The sequence below is a fragment of the Hylobates moloch genome, unplaced genomic scaffold, assembly GCF_009828535.3.
Source record: "Hylobates moloch isolate HMO894 unplaced genomic scaffold, HMol_V3 SCAFFOLD_15, whole genome shotgun sequence".
Lineage (NCBI taxonomy): Eukaryota > Metazoa > Chordata > Mammalia > Primates > Hylobatidae > Hylobates > Hylobates moloch.
In genome coordinates, this window is record NW_026652290.1 from 76,369,897 (window position 1) to 76,390,694 (window position 20,798).

Here is a 20,798-nt window from a genome sequence, read left to right on the forward strand (position 1 = left end):
GGAATACAGTAGTTGCAGAGAATGGGGAGGGTCTAGGAGAGACAACATCAAAATCTACCCTGTGTCTACACAAAAGCAGTGGGACAGTCTAGACAGAGTTGAGACAAAGCAGGAAAGAATTGATTGGTGGGATTTTGAGGACTGTTGTTACAAATAAGGTCAGTTTTTGCCAATCAATCCTTTTGTTGTTCCTGAAGAACTAGGGCCAAACCTTGTGAGTGCTAGCAGTGGCTAAAATGTGCTTCATTCTCTGTCTTCTATGAAGTACTGATGCCATTTTGAAATATTAAATTTAGTAGCTAAATAAAAATTTAATTTCAACACAAGGCAGATTTCTTATAAAAAGAAGGGTGGAGAGGTTGTTAGGTTCGTCCTTTGTAAGCACAGATTTACCTTCATATCTCCTACGGCCTCCCTCCACTCCCCCACAACTCCCCTCCACTCTCCCCAACTCCCTACCACCCACACGTATACCTTACCTGAAATATATTCTGTACAATTATGTAAAACTGGTTTTCTAAACTTTAAAAACATGGTTTTTAGGTGCACATTAATTCTACAGGACTACTCTGCAAGTTGCCAAAGTTTGAAAATTCCATGGAATTCTGTGGACAAAGTTTTTCCTGTTTTCAAGGAAAAATTGTGAAAGGCTTTGAATAGTGGTAATCTTACGCATGTATTCCTTTCATATCTTTCTTTTTTTTTTTTTTTTTTTTGAGACAGAGTCTCACTCTGTCGCTCAGGTTGAAGTGCAGTGGCGCGATCTCAGCTCACTGCAAGCTCTGCCTCCTGGGTTCACACCATTCTCCTGCTTCAGTCTCCCGAGTAGCTGGGACTACAGGCGCCCGCCACCATGCCCAGCTAATTTTTGTTTTGTTTTGTTTTGTTTTGTTTTGTTTTTTGAGACGGAGTCTTGCTCTGTCGCCCTTTTTTTTTGTATTTTTAGTGGAGACGGAGTTTCACCATGTTAGCCAAGATGGTCTCGATCTCCTGACCTCGTGATCCACCCGCCTCGGCCTCCCAAAGAGCTGGAATTACAGGCATGATTATACTCTATTTTTAAAATCATCCTTTATAACATTATCAGCTATACTTTGATGATGTCATTTTTCCAGGATATGCCAAGAGGTCATGGTCACTGACTCCTTAGGAGTGGAGCCTGACATATGCCTGACAGAGAGTCAATTGTTTAAGTTTATTGAAATTGATTTCATACCTTAAGAAAAAAAAATAGCCCCAGGTCTTGCAGAAGAAGATATAAATTCACAGCACAGTAAGAATAGTTTGAAATACATTTTTAATTTTTGAAAAATCAATATGTAATCTACAAAATGTTTTGTTACATGATTATTAAGGCTCAACCTGTTTTATATTTGCATTGACAGAATATAAAACTGTATTTTAAGTAAAACATTATAATAGTCATTGTTAAGGAAGGCCTTCTAACTGAATTTATAAGAAAAGGGGCTGTATCACAAGCACAGCTCTGGAATGAAGGGAACTAACATCCTAGAACTGTCTAATATATACATCAGGTTGTAAAATTCCAGCCTTTATTTATGTGCTGGAAAGTATCTTTTTTACATATCTTTTTTTAATGGATAAACTCTTATGATTCCCACAGAAAAAGGAAATGTCCTTAAATTCAGATCTGCACAAATGATCTACCCGTGAATTCATTTACACAGTTAATATGATCTTGTAACTGGAAAGGTGACCAGACTAGTCACAAACTGGTCAACTCCTTGGAAGTCTGCTCATTTGACTCCAAAATGGTCAAACTCACAATGGAATGATCTAAGCAAAATGAATGCTAGAAAGGAATATTTCCTCCCTCATTCCTTTCCTTCCCCGCTTCCCTCCCTTAAAAGCAAGGGTTTTTTGAAGATCGCTATTCTGGCGAGGGCAGTTCTACTTAATTTGAACCCTACCTGATTTTTCACCTAGAGTTCTGTAGTCCCGTCTGACCTCCTGACAGTTCTGTGGTCAGAAGAACTGAATAAGCCTCCCCTCCCTACACAGAATGTTAATTTAACACTAAGTAATGAATATTTAAGGATCCTAATAGATGCGCGAATTAACAATTATGCTATAACACCCTGCTGTTAATGCTATCAGCCTCTGCATTGCCACAGACACTCCATTTGGGCTTTAGTCCAGCTTTTGCTATTATATTGTCAAGACTGAATCTTGAGATGTCCTGAAGGCCCGGTGGCTTGTGAGTGAATAACCTGGGCAGGAAAGTACCCACAGATACTAGTGGACCTGTGAAGCATGAGGGGAGATTAAGTGAACCCTTTGCTGAATATATTTTGAGGTGTAAATAGTCATTAAGTTCATCCTAATCAGACCGCGAGTTATTTGTGGGCAGGATGCCATAAAACACACTTAGAAAGGAATGGCAGTAATTAACCCACCTAACTTCAGTGGGACTGTGGGCAGCATCAGTTTCGTCCTGCCTCCATATTCGTTCTGAGCAGACTGAAGTCACTCTAGAGTGCGCCCACACCAGATGATAAGGAAAGATGGTGGAATTTTTTTAAATGACATACACACACAGATTTGCCCTACTCTACATCAACAGTGAGCCTCAAGCATATGATATTATAAGCAAGGCATCAAATGAAGTTAAAAAGAGCAATAGCGGCCGGGCATGGTGGTTCACGCATGTAATCCCAGAACTTTGGGGGGCCGAGGCTGGCAGATCACCTGAGGTCAGGAGTCCGAGACCAGCCTGGCCAACATGGGGAAACTCCGTCTGTACTAAAAATATAAAAGAATTTTAGCCGGGCAGGGTGGCTTGTGCCTGTAATCCCAGCTACGTGGAGGCTGAGGCAGGAGAATCCCTTGAACCCAGGAGGCGGAGGTTGCATTGAGCCAAGATCACACGACTGCACTCCAGCCTGGGCAACAGAGTGAGACTCTGTCTCAAAAAAAGTAAAAAATAAACACAGCAATAGCAATTCCTTTCAACCAACCATCACCTATTGCATTCTTTGCCTTTACAGTAAAATAATGAAAAGCAATAAAATCTGCTGATTGATACAGACCATCATAAATGTTTGTCTTAATCTGTTTTTGAACAGATTTCAATGAATGTAATATAATATTAAATATTAAATAAAACACATGAAATAAACTCTGTAGGCCAACACATAATGTTTGGAAGAACATTAAATCAGTTTTGACTCAAAACAAATCTAGCAAATAGAGAAAAATATCTCCTAATTATGTTTAAGATTCAACATAAATTGAAGGTATATTAATACCACATGGAGGAGTTTGTTTTTCAGACTAAAAACGATACCTGGAATATAGATTTCATAAATTTTAAAATTCTCACTTTTCACTGTAAATGCTAAAAGGAAATTATAAACAGAATTATAACTGCTAATGCTATTGACTTTTCATTAGAAATCAAACTATTATAGTCATTTACCTGACTCTGAAGAATAAAAATGTTGCCTCTTAGAAATCTGGGTAAAATACCAAGTATCTTTCACTTTGCTCACCTTGTAATGAAAAATACTCTAAAATAAGCAGAATTAGCATAAAACAGCATGATAGCAGAACTAGTATAAAATAATCATAATGTGATTTAGACTTCTACTCAAGAGAGGCTTGTGTTCATTACAAATAATACTTTATCAAAATATGTCCTTAGAATCTGTACTTTTGGAAAATAGTGTTTATAAGTTTTAAAAATTCATCTTTAATATACAAAAATATTTTAACTAGTGTCTAATACTCAGATTCCATTTTGAAAAGAATCCTGCCAAGTGAAAGGAAATATGTCTTAGTGATTTATACTAAAATATGTAGGACAACAGAAATAGCTTCTTTGCAGCACACACCAGAAAACAAACACATTTTGAAAATGACAACACAGTAGGAGAGAGACAGGTACCAAATATAGCCAATTATTATTTAGCAATGGTAAGAGGACAGGTAAATAAGTAATTCAAAAGCACAGATACTTCCAGATCTACATTTTAGCCTGTGGTTTCAACATCATTCTACACCTAGCCATATTTCAGAGGCAAGAAAGAGGGAAAATAAAGCATTTCGGTTTATGTCTCCTTTGATTCCCTTACCCTCTAGTACAGGCACTAACCAGCAAGAAGAGATGGGAAAAAATAAAGACGGCACCTCAGTAATCCAGGGAGCAAAACGATCAGCCACCGAGTAATCAAAAATCAAACTGGCTGTGGGGTCACACAACGAGTAACAGTGCCTTTGAGTTTCAATAGGAAGCAAAACATCACACAAATTATAGAAACATTTTAGATCAAACCCCTAGGACGAAAACATATGAAAAGCATAAAATACAGATTGTTCAGTTTTAGGTCTAAACTTCTCTAAACACAGCCATCAGACCTGTCCTAAAACCGCTATTCAGAAGTCATTTCCACTCTACAGTAGCAGGACTTGGTGTGGTTTCGGTGAATTACATATTTGACAAGTGGGCTGTCATCATAAACTCTTGCTACTCCTACTGAGTTATGCAGTCACCAATTTTATCTGGGTCTTCTCCATCGATTTTAATCCACTTCTTTTCTATTTCAACCTGTTATGCAAAAGCAAAACACAGATAGCATTAACAAATGCAACACAGCACTCACACCTCTTCAGTCCTATTTTATACATGCGGCACAGACTGCACAAACTTCACCCTTTGGACACAGACACAGCCCTCTACCCTCCTACAGTAGCTTCCAAGTGAGGCACTCTGCTCTCCTTTTGAACAACAGAGCCCCCCAAATCCTCCCCGCCAGGGTCAAGTCTTTAAGAGCACCGAAACTGTCTTCTAAGTCAAACGTAGTTTTTATAAAATGTATACAGGATACATATATTGAAAAAAACATTTTCAGATCTGACTAGACATATGATCAATTATCCCTCTACCTGAATATATGGCTGTATCATGTATCTAGCCATTGGCCCCGCTAAGATTTATAATGCACCCAAAATTATCTAACTGACACAAACCAGCTGACAAACTATTAGGTTGCTGTAAAGCAAATGGCAAAAACCGTGATTACTTTTGCAGCAACCTAATAGTAAACCATCTGCTCTTCATCATTTTTGTCTCAGCTCAAATGTCACATCCTCCCGGAGGTCCTCCAGGACTACCCCAGATAAAGCCCTCCAGTCACTCTCTATCCTGTTACCCTATTTTATTATCTTCTTAGAATTTGTTACTAGTTGAAGTCATATGTATTTATTTATTTATTTATCTACTAACTATTTTTCGTTTACCCCCACTAGAAACTATGCTAGGACAGGGACTTTGTCTCTCTTTTCACACTGCTGTGTCCCTGCATGTGGAGCAGTATCTGGCAACAGATAATTACTAAATGGAAGAAAACATTTTGAAACTGCCACCAGGTGCAGATCAACTAGCAAATGCTACTAAAGCTAGAGATACTTTGTAAAGTAATTTTTAATTGTCCACTAAAACTGCATGAACCTGGCACGTCCTGTGAATAGGAAAGTAAGCGTAAACACAGTCTCCATGCGCACTTGACCCACTTTTCAGTCACACATCATACATATATACCTAGTGTTATAGGTCAGGTTCCCCAAGAAATAGACTCTGAGATGGAGATCTGTGTGCAGAAAGTTTACTGGAGAGTGCTGTTGAGTTCAACATTCATCGGGGAGTGAGGCAGGAAATGAAGCTAAATGGGCAGAGAGAAGCTGGGCTGCAATGTAGTCAGAATGAAGGCTTCTGCCCACGCGCCTGGAGAGCTGAAGCTGGGCGGACCTACAGAGTTAGCCCAAGTTGATGCAAAGGGGCCTATACACCCCTGCATAGCTTCCAGGAAGGAGGCATAACCTCAGGGAAGGCAGCTATCTTCAGCCGAGGCAATTCCCACCTGCTGGGGAAATACATCCTTCAGGTCTGAAGGGGCTGCACAGGACAGCACTACCTATCATTACTTTTATCAGTAGAAAAAGGTAACTGGACCCAAACATAGACTTCTAAACAGATAGTCCAAAATAAAGAAAAATCCTGACTCACATTACTATAGTGTAGGAAACCCAGTTGATATTAGCAATGTCATGTATAATATCACTATTTTTAATAGAAATAAGTTAGTAGAAAATCAGAATGGCATTAATCATTGCTGCAAGTCAAGCAATACATAGATTTTAAAATGCTATTCGAGGGGCATATGTTCTCAGGACCTCCTGAGGGCTGTGTAACAGGCAAAATATAAATTTTTAAAAATAAAATAAATGCTATTAGAAATTATAAAACGTAGCTCATGTGAAAGACAGAAGGGAAACATGAATTCTAAACTAAACCACCTGTCTGTAATGCAGTTTAATTTTTGTGATTTTTGAAATATTTTCTAGTTAAAAAATACTTTTAGGTCGGGTGTGGTGGCTCACACCTATAATCCCAGCACTTTGGGAGGCCGAGGCAGACAGATCACGAGGTCAAGAGTTCGAGACCAGCCTGGCCAACATGGTGAAACCCCATCTCTACTATAAACACAAAAAATTAGCCAGGCGTGGTGGCAGGCACCTGTAATCCCAGCTACTCAGGAGGCTGAGGCAGGAGAATTACTTGAACCTAGGAGGCAGAGGTTGCAGTGAGCTGAGACTATGCCACTGCACTCCAACCTGGGCAACAGAGCAAGACTCTGTCTCAAAAAAAGGAAAACCTTTTAAACAAAATCAGCAAGATGCATCACCATTTCAAGATACTGCGGGAAATATGTGGCAGAAGACATCCATATATCTACTAAACTTGAGGATAAGAAGGGAAAACGAGTTTACAAACAGATGTAAGTGTATGTCCTCCTTTAGTTCATCTGCCTAAGAATGCAGAAGAGCTGATGGCAAACATTTAAAACTACCATAATACCAGGCTGGATGTGGTGGCTCACGCTTGTAATCCCAGCACTTTGGGAGGCCGAGGCAGGAGGATCACTTGAGACCAGGAATTTGAGACCAGCCTGACCAACACAGTGAGATCTCATCTCTATTTAAAAATTTAAAATAAAACTTTGAGCTACCAATAGGCTAGGCATGGTGGCTTACGCCTGTAATCCCAGCACTTGGGGAGACCGAGACGTCAGATCACCTAAGGTTGGGAGTTTGAAACCAGCCTGGCTAATATGGTGAAACCCAATCTCTACTAAAAATACAATAATAATAATAATAGCTGGGTGTGGTGGTGGGTGCCTGTAATCCCAGTTACTTGAGAGGCTGAGGCAGGAGAATAGCTTGGACCCAGGAGGCGGAGGTTGCAGTGAGCCAAGATCGTGCCACTGCACTCCAGCCTGGTTGACAGAGTGAGATGCCATCTTAAAAAAAAAAAAAAACTGAAAACTACCATAATAGAGTAACTCAGCATTTCCTAAAGCATGCTCTACAGAACACCATTCCACAAGATAGGGATAAGTGTTTTACATAAACATACTCACACAGACAAGACACAATAGCCAATGAGTCGGGAAAAACTGGGTTAACTAAGTTTAACAAGTTTCCTTACTGCAGGACTTCTTGGGGGCCTTTATTTAACATTAATTTACTATATGGCATTCCCCAACTTATTTTTTTCTTGGATAATTATATGGGACACCTGTTCTGCAGCACATATTTTGAGAAATGGTGTTCTAACATCATAATTTTTATTATAAATATGCTTCTAAAATGTAGATTCATTTTTAATGTCCTGTTTTTCATTGAGAGCTAAATTATTAAGTGTTCCCAACATTCTCCAGAATGGATAGGAAGAACTAAGCTCAATGGTGGCCATCAAGTTTCCATAGCTGAGATCCTCTCTAGGGCAAATCTCACCACACATATACACACACACACAACACATACGCGATCACAAAAGACAGCAAAACAAGTATTTAAAGCCAAATCAGGTCACAGTTCTAGAAGCTTTGGGATGTACCTGGATGTTGTAGCAAGCTCGCTGCTGAACATGTTTCTGTGGCTGGACGTCACTCTCCACCCCCAGAGACCTGACCTCTGTCCTTGAGGCACAGGTGTCAGGCACGGAAAACTGAACAGTAGCAAATGGATACCAATCAGAGGGAATTTCTTGGTCTGATCCAAGCTCTAATTTGTATGACAGACAATGGGGATGATCAAGACCTTGAGGGAAAAAAAACCAAATAGTCAAAGTATTTTAAGGGCCATTGAACATTTCTCTTGAACAAAAAACGCACTCATCTCTCTCCTTAATAAGGAATTTCATTAGCACTGCAGCAGTGCAAATTCCATTTAAACAACATACCATGAAAATCTACAATTTTGCACCAACTAGGGGGAAAGCTGTCTGCCATTTTTAAGTACTAGCTTTAAAAACAAGTAAGACTTTATTACTATTTTGAATAAGAATGGTAAAAATTTAAAAATAAAAAATATATTACTATATGCAGGCACAGATGAACTCCTAAAAATGTTTTCAATTACAAATATTACTATATTTAACAAATTATATTAGTATATAATATAACAATATAATTACTATATTATACTAATATAATTTGCTAAATATTTATTTTAAGCAAATTTTTTAATATTAATGTTTAATTTATATTAAACAATAAAGTAATATTATTAAACTTAATTGTTTTCCTTAATTAAAAGATATGAGTAATATTTATATTAAACATAATTATTTGGCTACAATGTGCTCAAGACCTGTACAAGCCTCTTTCTCTTAGACTGAGTAATGTCTTATAATTATTAATTTATTCATTCCCTTACCATCTATTTACAGATAACTCAAAAATAAACTTCAGCCCAAATTAAGTCATATTATTTTAAAATTCTGATTTTTAAAATTAACTTTTCAGAAAATGTTCCAGGCCAAGAATTCCTTTTTCAGTGGAACAAATTATTTTTCCCTACTGTTAATTCTCACTCATCCTTCCAAAATACTTTGACTGGAACATCTATACAGAGTAGAGATGGGCATATTGGCCTTTAATATTTTAATCTAATATTGGTTTTCACTCAATTTGTCACTTATTGAGCATCTGTGCTGTGCCAGGCCAGGTTCAGGGCCAGACCCAAAGATATTGGATATATTTCAAAGATTTTAGATGGAGTCATATAGTGCGTGTGTGTGTGTGTGTGTGTGTGTGTGTTTGTGTTATAAGGAAATGAAAAATATTTCCATTGTAATCACTGTAGCAGCTTTACAAACATTCTGTGATTCTGTTGCATTGTTCATAGCATCTCCATATCCAATGTGGCTGTCTTTACTTAAATAAATGTATGAGATAAAGAGTAATTTCAAGAACCAGATTAAATTACTGTAACACTGACATAGCTGGAGAAAGAGCATTTCCATCAGAATATAGCTTTAGGCACAAAAACAAGGGTTTAAAGGATTTCACTTAATTCTTAAAAGATAAATTACCTTTCCTTCCGTACAACCTGTTTCTTGTAGGGTGACTAATAGAATTCTAAGGCTGTAAAAAGCCTTGAGAAGTCATCAATCAATTAACCAACAGATGCTCATTAGCCATCTCTACCACTTACAGGAAGGGTAGGACAACAGTGGCCTCTGAGGTGCTCTTAACAACCGGATCACTGCAGGCAAGTGATAACTTCATTCTCATACACACACACCCAGAGAGACTGCATACTCCATTACTCTTTCTAGTCCTCTGTCTGCAGTGAGGATACAGTAAGTTCATTTACACTTACTGCAGGCACTCTTCAGTCTTGTTATGGCAAAGTGATTAAGGCTAGGGTTACAAATTGCTTATCTCTCTGGGCCTCAGTTTCTCCATCTAAAAATGTGGATAATGAGGATAACCTGAACCTTATAAGGGCTGTTGTGAGGATTAACCAGTTCATATGCATACAGCACTGGGGCAGTAGTATTCTATAGCAATGTAGATGAGCTAGACATATTATTTTGCAAAGTGCTGTTCAATTATAAAGCCAGTAGTATTTAATTACTATAATTTTGCTAATAAAGGGACTGCGAATGCTACACAGAGTTAAAAATTATACTAGACATGATCTGATTTGACACACTTTATAAGAAAAAATTATTTGGGGAAATTTTATGATGAAAATTGAAGAACTAAACGCAAATTGAAGACTTAGTGTTTACAAAAAATGTCAGAAACAAAACCTTTCTACCTGCTTTTCTTTAAAAATGGTAAAAGCCTTTTTCCTTTCAAGTTTTCTGGCTTATTTTTTATGGCTTTTGAAAATGCTAAATGCTCTACAATGTTTAGTAACACACTCCATCTTCAGACTTTCTGCCCCACAGGGACAGGTGTCATGTCTGTCCTTAGCACAATGTCTGTCATGTTTGGGGCTTAACAGATTATTTTCAAATTTACCAATTAATGAATAAAAGATAGAGGAAAATCATGTTGTCTCAGTGCTGACCACCAGGGGGAACTGTCCAGCTTTGGTCATTGTTCACTCAACATAATTCCTTTTCTTAGGACGGGAAACGTAAATCACAAAATCTTAGGTCTAGTTAATATCCAGTCCCTCTTGAACCAAAATATTTTACACCTGAAACTGAACTGTTAGAGGGCTGAAGGGAAAGAATAGCAAGAGGATGACAGAAGTGGAGGAGGAGAGAGCAACCAATGTGCTGATGACAGGGCAGAAGAAAAAAAAGAAAAATCGAAAAATTGGGAAGTTAGAGGTAGATATATTTAATTGATCCTCCATCACTCTCACTCCCCTTAATAATTCTGTGCCACCATATACACCTCCTCTGGCTAACCAGCATCCTCATTTGTCTTCAGCTGTCTTTCTCTTTCTTCCTTTCTCTTTCTCTCTCTCTCTACCACCCCAACAAAGCCTAAGCTCCTCTGCTGTCATTCACACCTTAGTATGAATGAAGTCTGTGAGCTACTGCCTCAGGCAAACCTTTGTTGCAAAATGAAAGACCTGCCCACTGTTGAAGGAATACTAAGCATTGACAAGCTGGTTAGAAGGGACATTAAGGGACCAGCAGCCCTCCGCACCTTTCCAGAAATCACAGGTGATTTCCCCGATAAAAAAGTTCAATCCTGATCCCTCAAATTCCCAGGAAGGAAAAAAAATAAAAAATAAAAAAGTTTTATAATTAGAGCATAGTAGACTAGTTTCTATGTTCTTACCAGATGCGGTAGCTTATACCTATAATCCCAGCACTCAGAAGGCCAAGGCGGGTGGGTTGCCTGAGCTGAGGAGTTCGAGACCAGCCTGAGCAACAAGGCAAAACCCCATCTCTACCAAAAATACAAAAAATTAGCCAGGTGCGGTGGCACGTGCTGTGGTCCCAGCTACTTGGGAGGCTGAGGTGGGAGGATGGCTTGAGCCTGGGAGGTAGAGGTTGCAGTGAGCTGAGACCTCGCCAGTGCACTCCAGTGCTATTCATTCAGTTTCCATTTTCAAAGTATCTTTTCAAATAATGCAAAGTCTTCAGAAACTATCTTGAAAAGGATAAAATTTTAAAGAGCTTTTTAAAAACTTTATGTTCTCTAAATACACAACTGATCTAAAAGTCATATAGAAAAATGGAGATGCATTCTGGGATCCTGCTATTCTAAGCGTGTTCCTTGGGCCAGATGCATTGGCGTCACATCAGCACTTGTTAGAAACACAGTATTCCAGATCCCACTTGCTCAGTCAGAATCCACATTTTAACAAGGTGATTCCCGGGCACACAAAAGTTTGAGAAGCACTGCCTTAGGACAAAGATTTCCTCTCTGCTCCAACCTTATTATTACCATACTTCTCAAGAGGCAAATTAGGTTATAGCCTGCCTTGGCACCCTCTCACTCTCTGCATTGCCCTCCCCACCCCCTCAACGGAGAAGCTTGGGGCAGGGCCCTGTAATCCCAGAAATGTCCTGCCCCAAGCCAGGCCCACAGCTGCACCATGCCCTCTGGACGCCACCTGGCACAGCCCCACTGTGTTTTCCCTGGGCATCCTCTTTGTGCACAGACCTGATCTCAATAAAGCAGCTGTGATCCCAAAGGATTTGTTCAGTGAATTATCACTGTGTAATTGACTGAAATGCCTGTAAAATGTTGTCCTGTGTGGGCCTGGTGATATGACGGTTTTACAAAAGAATTCCTGAAGACCAAGATCAGGTCCAGCCAGTTTCCCTGGAAATGTCCATTCTTGTCATTGTTCTTGGTGAGCTCCACTGCTAATAAATACTCATGGGAGGCCGGGCGCAGTGGCTTATGCCTATAATCCCAGCAATTTGGGATGCCCAACTGGGCAGGTCACGAGGTCAGGAGTTTGAGATCAGCCTGGCCAATATGGCGAAACCCCATCTCTACTAAAAATACAAAAATTAGCCAGGCGTGGTGGTGCGCATCTGTAGTCCCAGCTACTCAGGAGGCTGAAGCAGAAGAATCTCTTGAACCCAGGAGGTGGCGGTTGCAGTGAGACTGGGTGCCATTGCACTCTAGCCTGTGTGGCAGAGCGAGACTCTGTCTTATAAATAAATAAATAAATACTCATGGGAGAGCAATAACAGAGCTCTAGAAGACACAGGCATGTGCAGAGCAGGGAGAAGTGATCTCTGCCTAGGGGATCAGGTCAGTAGTTCTCAACCCTGGCTGCATGAGCCTTTATAAACATCAGTACCTGGGCCTCCTCTTCACAGAGCCTGATTAGTAGGGGATGGGGCCCAAATATGGGTATGTGTTTGAAGCTTTAATGATGCTAACATGTGGCCAGGGCTGGGAAACAGAATTTAAAAGGATAGATGATGAGAAGATCCCAGGCTATCTTGGCTAATGGCACCATTGCCCACCTATCCACCAAAGCCAGAGCCCCTGACCTTGTCCCATTCCCTCCCTTTCCCTCATGCCCATAGAGAATCTGTCATCACTTAGGGGCACCTCCCCTGAATTCGCTCACCCATCTCTTGCCTCTCTCTCTGCCACTGCCTTTGCTCAGCATCCCTCACCTCCTCCCAAATTCCCTGTGTCTATAATCTACTCCTAAATCTTTCCTCTGCACTGCATGCCAGCCTTTCTGAAACAAGATATGATTCTGTAGCAGTCATGCCTGAAAACAACCCCGAGGCCCTGTTGACAGATAAACTTCACACCCCACAGCATGGCCCACAAGGTCTTAATACACTGGTCTCTTCCCCCACCACTGCTTCAGCCCCAAAACTTAGGTAAGATCCCCCACCCACACACCTGTGCTTCTGCTGTTTCTTTCTTTGATGGAAACTCTATTGACTCTCCCAGCCATCAGCTCTTCAGCGAAGCCCTCCCTAGTCCCCAGACAGTTTATCACCCTTTCCTCTGGGATCCCTAAGTGCATATGTTTGTCCAAGCCTGGAACTATGCACTTTTCCACAGTGCGTTTCGGTAGCTGCTTCAGAGTCTGTCTCACCTTCTAGACTGTTAAGTTTCTGGTAGAGTAGGAATCATGTTTGTGTCTGTATCTCCTAAACACTCAGCACAGAACCTATACCTAGAAGAAATTTAGCAGATGTTTGTGGAGTAAATGAGTGAGCCTCCTTCTCAACAAATTCTTGTTGATTGAATCAGTTAACTACACCATTTACTCTGAAAAAAATGCAGTGTTATAAACAGTATCATTTTCACAAAAAGCTTCATACATGTCTGCACTCCCAAAATTAGAAAAGATGATTGGCATAGTTTCTCAATTTGAAAAATAAGTGTGGTTAGCCTGGCCAGGCTTTAGCCAAGCGCTTATTTCCTTCAGGGCCTCCCGGAGCACCTGCTCTAAGTAGAGCAATAGGAATGGACTACAAATGGGGCCTGTGCTCTTGTCCCTCTGACACCACGTGGACAAGCCCACAGCCTGAGCCTATTGTGCTTCTCTCAAAAGCATAATTACCACTTCAAGTCTATGCAAAAAATGCTTTGGACCTTTTGTTCCAGTCCTCAAGACCATCTCTAGGATCAACGGAAAACTACAGGAGTTAATCACCCAGATTTCAGGGGAAACCTGCAGATCCAGGAGGTTCCAATAGGCATTCCAGCCTGCCTGACTTTCTGCCTGCCTCTCTTTCCCTTTTTGTTTAGCAAAACAAAAGCTAATACTCTGATTTTGTTTAAACCCTCTAACCTAAAACTAGCACAAATATCTTTTAGAACAGACCATTCGGAACCCTGTATGAAGACCTTAAAACTGGTTTCTCTGGCATGCCTCTCTAGCCAAGTTATAAAAGAAAGCAGGGGCCAGGCACGGTGGCTCACACCTATAATCCCAGCACTTTGGGAGGCCGAGGCGGGTGGATCACCTGAGGTTGGGAGTTCGAGACCAGCCTGGCCAACATGGTGAAACCCCATCTCTACAAAAAATATAAGAAATTAGCCAAATGTGGTGGTGTGGGCCTGTAATCCTAGCTACTTGGGAGGCTGAGCCACTACAATTGCTTGAACCCAGGAGGGAGCGGTTGCAGTGAGCCAAGATTGCACCACTGCACTCCAGCCTGGGCGACAGAGCAACACTCCATCCAAAAAAAAAAAAGAAAGCAGGAAACATTATCTCAGTGGATTATATCATAGAAGATACTGACCTTCCCTCCCATCACAGCAGAGTTGATCAGAATGTGCTGTTTGAGACCATTCACTGTGACCACGCTGCACCATCACCACCTCACTCTGCCCTAAGCCTGAGCTACCCTTGCTAGTTTGGGGGAACTGAACATAATTAATCTGAGTCTTGAGAACGCTGTGGGGTGAAAGTTGGCATTAATGAAGAAGGGTGTGGGGTGTCAGGAAGAAAGACAATGTAGGAACTTCCCTTCTGCACGGGGTCCTGGAGCTCCTCAGCTCACCAGGCCTGTGTCTCTCACCTGAAGGATCCTGCCCATAGCTCAAGCTCTCATCAGTCAACAGATGTTAAACCAACAAACAGAGAGTCATGGACAAGGCGGTCCCATGGCCTCCAGGGTGCAGGCAGTGCTGCCCCTCAAGTCAATTGTAGTCTGGGGCTTGCTCTTCTGGTTCTACAACTTTACAACACCTGGAGAGCAGTGTTCTTCCCTCTGGCTACACCTTATCTCTGGAGAGATCTTCAAATACTTGGATTCTGGCTCCGCCCCCCCACCCCTGCCAGAGATTCTGATTTAATTAGCATGAAATGAAGCCTGAACATTGAGATTATTTAAAAGCTTTCAAGTTATTCTAATATAGTCAGGTTTGGCCAGGTGTGGTGGCTCACACCTGTAATCCTAACACTTTGGGAGGCCAAGGCAGGTGGATCACTTGAGGCCGAGAGTTCAAGACCAGTCTGGCCAACATGGGAAAACCCCGTCTCTACTAAAAATACAAAAACTAGCCAGGTATGGTGGCTCACTCCTGTCATCCCAGCTACTCAGGAGGCTGAGGCAGGAAAATCACTTGAACCTGGGAGGCAGAGGTTGCAGTGAGCTATCGCACTGCACTCCAGCCTGAGCAACAGAGTAAGACTCCATCTCAAAATAATAATAATAATAATATAGCCAGGTTTGAGAAACACTGCCATAAGTCCACCCCAAAGAAAAATGCTTCCTCTGAAGTCCACAGCCTGGAGGGGCCTAGATGAGCTTAAATTTCTCTGAAGGACTACAGCAGCTGTGAGCCATCTGGAAACAGGGATCATATTTTTATTTATCTTTATCCCCAGCACTTGATGTGGCACTTGGTGTACAGTAAGTATTCAGTAAAGATTTGGATGGATGGGCCGGGCGCAGTGGCTCAAGCCTGTAATCCCAGCACTTTGGGAGGCCGAGGCGGGAGGATCACAAAGTCAGGAGTTTGAGACCACCCTGGCCAATATGGTGAAACCCTGTCTCTACTAAAATACAAAAATTAGTCAGGCATGGTGGTGGGCACCTGTAGTTCCAGCTACTCCAGAGGCTGAGGCAGGAGAATCACTTGAATCCGAGAGGCGGAGGTTGCAGTAAGCCGAGATTGTGCCACTGCACTCCACCTGGGTGAGAAAGTGAGACCCCATCTCAAAAAAAAAAAAAAAGAAAGAAAAAAAGATTTGGATCAATAGATGGATGGATGAAACGATGTATGGATGAATGCATCAACTCAGGTCCCCCAACCCCACCCCCAATTTAACTCTGGAGACCAGTGACCAGTGCTCTGCTAGGGGGAAAAAAAAAAAAAAAAACCAACAACCCTTAACTAAAATAGGGAAGAGCTCTAATTTTAAAATTTGGTTTTTGACTTTATTATATTATGCCCACTGCTACTTACTACTCCAAAATAAATGTGGTACTATAACTGTCTTTTCAAGTTCTGACTTCTAGATAATTTTTTATTTGCAAAATTTTTAAAAATTAACTGAATTTTTAACACTCAAATGTGTCCACCTAATTCTAAAACAACCAGTTTAGGCCAGATGAGGTGGCTCACATCTGTAATCCTAGCATTTTGGGAGGCCAACGTGGGAGGATCCCTTGAGCCCAGGAATTCAAGATCAGCCTGGGCAACATAGGGAGACCCCGTCTCTACTAAAAAACAAAAAATTAGCCAGGCACGATGGTATGCATCTGTAATCCCAGGTACCGAGGAGGCTGAGGCAGGAAGATCACTTGAGCCTGGGAAGTGTAGGCTGCCATGATCCTGCCACTGCACTCCAGCCTGGATGACAGAGTGAGATCCCACGTCAAAAACAAAAACAATACAAGTTGAGAAAATGGGTGAATTCAGTCAACAAAAATCAATTTGGGTAAAAATGAAAGCAGTCTTATTTCAAAGAGCAGGGAGCAAACCTAAGGAAGAAGTGTTATCGGCTGAGAATGCAAAAAAGTTCAGGTACATTCATGGATAACAGATCTTTAAAGATTAATTAGGGAATCTCAGCTATATTAGAAATATTTTTAACATGTGAAGTTTATGGGTTAATCTCAACCATAGATATCAATGAATTTTCTCTTAGTGTCACCATCTACAACAAATTGCTAGCCTAGCATGGTATTTCGTATGATATTTTAAAAATGTTCAACAGTTAAACTTATCTGGTAGAAATAGGTGCAAAAGAAAACAAATAAACCAGCTGTTTAGCTAAATGTTCCATCTCCCACCCCAAAGCACGGCCTCAGCTGACAAATTGCCATCTGTCTCTACCTGGTTTCAACCCAAGGAGAAAGGTGAGAATATTTAAGCTATTTCCCATGAAAATAAACTTGGGGTGTTGAATATTTACTTGAATTTTTGTCTGGAAGCCGATCTATCTTCCATAGTACTGCCTGGTAGGCACTCTCATATTTTGCTGACCCCACAGTGACTTGAATGACAGGTTCAGATTCAAGTTCATGTAAACTCCCCAGACATGCCCGGCGGTTCATTTTGGCTTTCAGAGACTTCTGCCTCTGGAGGTTCATGGTCCAAAGGGCCTTGATCCACTGCGATGGGACAGGAAAGTGTATCATTATATTGTCACAGGACCTTAAGGAGCCAGCATAGGATGACTTCTGCGCCAATGGGGCCATGTTGACAAAAGCCTGAAGTTCCACGTATGCTCCCTGGACAACCACTACAGACTTCAAGGAAAAGGGAAGATCATCCCCATTATACAAAGTCTTGAAACGCATCAGCTCAAACCGGCAGGCATCCAGAGGTACAAACTTAATGATTCTTGATTGCTCAAATTCTTGTACTTTCACACACTTACGAAAATGGTAGTCAAGAATATCAATCCCCTTTTTTTCTGAGTCCTTCTCATAATAGGATTCATCTCGCTTCGGCAGCTCAAGGTCATTCAAGGTTAAAAAGCATTCCAGGTTCCCATTCACAAAGCAGAGGCAATAAATTTGAGTTATCACAGCACTTTCAACCAATTTTCCTTCTTTTGTGACTTTACCCCAAAAGTTGTCCACAATTTCCAAGGAAATTTCTTGCTCCTCGTAGTTCTTTTTTGGTTTTGAAACAGCTGGCAACTTCATCAGCTCCTCCTCCACAGTAGTCAGAAAGTCAAGGAAGTCATGGTACGATGTGGACCCCAACTTCAGCATCTGCTCTATGTCTGGTTCATGAACTACTTCTGTCTTAGAATGGTATTTCCTTTTTTCTGTGTAAGACACATGTTCAATCTTCACAGTGTGGATTTTTCCTGCTACACTGAAGTTCTCAACCTTGGGTTCAGAAAGCCTACAATATGGATCAAGCTGTATCTCTTTAAATGGTTTTTCTAATCCCTGTTCATAATACATCTGCAAAATTCCTCCAGGCAAAACTTTCAGAAAAATCGGTCCCCATTGCCGGGAAGACATCATATTCTTCTTCTCAGGAATTCTCAGCATGAAAGACCATCCAGCTTTTGGCTGACTCCTGAAGAGTGTGTGGGGGACAAAGGAAGAGGCATTTTCTTCAGCACATAGACAGTGCATAGACAAACTTCTAAGTGAGTCTTGGTTCTCAGCTGACTGGAGATGTTCAAGCTTCTCACAGATATAGTTGAGTGAACACTTATTTAGGCTTTTTTGATCAATAGGCATCTCCTTGTCTCTTGATGAGAACATCTTTTTGCTTCCTGGTGGGTCAAGGGTGAACTGGGAATCACTGCCTTCATCTTTCCAAAATGGACTTGAAAAAGCACAGTCCTCTCGAAAATACTGAAACTGGGGGAGATCATCACTTTGGAATCCTAGGCTTTCAGCCTGTTGAGGGTTAACTTCATCTGGAAGACTTACTTTGGGAGCTGGATGTGTACATGAGTGGTCACTGGGTAACAAGGCATGGGATAAACATGTTGGTCTGGTAGGCAGTAAGGAAGATTCTCCTCCTGATATTGTGAGTGGGCTGTCTGAAGATGATTCTGGAATAGGATAAAGCACATGAGTCCCTGATTTGGGGATGCCAGGAAAACCTGGGAAGTCTTTGGTAGGTGTAGAAAGAGGAGAGTTACTTGGAGGTCCTGGACTGAAATAAAAGTCTACAATGGGGGAGGAGAGAGGGGTGCTGCTGGTGGAGGAAGATCCACTGGGAAATTCCCTGAGGCCAGGAAGGTTCAACTTCAGTCCATTTGGTCTACAGACACCTTGATTCTCCAGAGGAAAATTCTTTGACTTTTGAGAAGACTGAAAAGCAGGATCATCATCAAAGGTGACCCAGTTGCCTGGGTTTGTGGAGCACATCTTTGGGATCAGATTGTGGTCTTGTCAAGAAATCAAATAGGTTGTCTCTGTTAAAAAAATAAAATAAAGAGAAAATAGGTATATAAAATGAAGGGGGGAATCATTACTAAATGTCTTTAGTTCTGATAAATGCTTAAAAATTATAATTCTGTTGGTGGCTAAGTGGATTAAAAAAAAAACATGATCCAACTATATGCTGTCTATAAGGAACTCACTTTAGATTTAAGGACACACATATGCTGAAAGTGAAAGGATGAAGAAAGATATTCCATGCAAGTGTTATCCAAGAGAGAGCAGGAGTAGCCATACTTAAGCAAAATAAACTTTAAGTCAAAAACTATCATAGGAGACAAAGAAAGACATTATATAATGATAAAAGAGTCAATTCACTAGGAAGACATAACAATTATAAATATATATTAACCCAGCTGGGAATGGTGGCTCACAACTGTAATCCTAGCACTTTGGGAGTCCGAGGCAAGGGGTCACCTGAGGTCAGCAGTTCGAGACCAGTCTGGCCAACATAGCAAAACCCTGTCTCTACAAAAAAATACAAAAATTAGCCTAGCATAGTTGTGGGCACCCGTAATCCCAGCTACTCGGGAAGCTGAGGCAGGAGAATCTCTTGAACCTGGGAGGCAGAGGTTGCAGTGAGCTGAGATAGTGCCATTGCACTCCAGCCTGGGTGACAGAGTGAAACTCCACCTCAAAATATATATATATTTATATATCCAACATCAGAGCACCCAAATATATGAAGCAAACATTAACAGAACTGAAGGGAGAAATAGCCACTCACTAATAATTGGAGATTTCAACACCATACTTTCAACAATACACAGAACATCCAGACAGAAGACCACTAAAAAAACAATAGACTTGAACACTATAAACTAAACTAAACTGCCAGACCTATACAGAACATTCCACCTAACAGCAACAGAACACATATTCTTCTCAAGCACACACAGAACATTCGCCAAGGCAGATCACGTTAGGTTACAAAACAAATCTTAACAAATGTGAAAAGATTGAAATCACACAAACATTTTTTCTAACCACAGTGGAATAAAACTAGAAATTAATAATAGAAGGAAAACTAAAAAATTCACAAATATTTGAAAATTAACATACTCTTGAACAACCAATGGATCAAAGAAGAAATAAAAAAGGAAATTAGAAAAATCTTGAGACAAATGAAAATGAAAACACGGCACACCAAAATTTATGGCATGCAGCAAAAGCAGTACTCACAAGGAACTTTATAGCCACAAATGCGCCACTGCACTCCAGCCTGGGCAACACAGCGAGACTCCATCTCAAAAAAAAAAAAAAAAAGAAGAAGAAGAAAGAAGGCTGGGTGCAGTGGTTCACATCTATAATCCCAGCACTTTGGGAGGCTGAGGAGAGCAGATTACCTGAGGTCAGGAGTTCGAGACCAGCCTGTCCAACATGGAGAAACCCCATCTCTACTAAAAATACAAAAAATTAGCTGGGCGTGGTGGCGTACGCTTGTAATCCCACCTACTCAGGAGGCTGAGGCAGGAAAATCGCTTGAGCCCGGAGGCAGAGGTTGCAGTGGGCAGAGACTGCGTCATTACTCTCCAGCCTGGGCAAGGAGAGCGAAATTTTGTCTCAAACAAAAAAAAAAGTGATGTTGAAAAAACTTGATATCCAACGCAAAAGAGTGAAACTAAACTGTAATCTTACACCAGAGATGTCCAATCTT

The 20,798-nt window shown here is 40.9% G+C and overlaps 1 protein-coding gene across 2 annotated transcripts in view; it reads right to left on the reverse strand.

Moving 5' to 3' along the window:
• Positions 1 to 1,280: 1,280 nt before the first annotated feature.
• The window catches only part of STON1 (stonin 1), a 65,141-nt gene continuing 45,623 nt past the window's right edge, over positions 1,281 to 20,798 (reverse strand). For both annotated transcript variants that reach the window (XM_032176388.2, XM_058428747.1), the window contains 3 exons: positions 17,140 to 19,116; positions 7,919 to 8,121; positions 1,281 to 4,567 (listed from right to left, as the gene is read on the reverse strand). In XM_032176388.2, the coding sequence (XP_032032279.1) occupies positions 4,493 to 4,567; positions 7,919 to 8,121; positions 17,140 to 19,069 (2,208 nt within the window). In that variant the 5' untranslated portion in view covers positions 19,070 to 19,116 and the 3' untranslated portion in view covers positions 1,281 to 4,492. The remainder of the gene's footprint in view (positions 4,568 to 7,918; positions 8,122 to 17,139; positions 19,117 to 20,798) is intronic.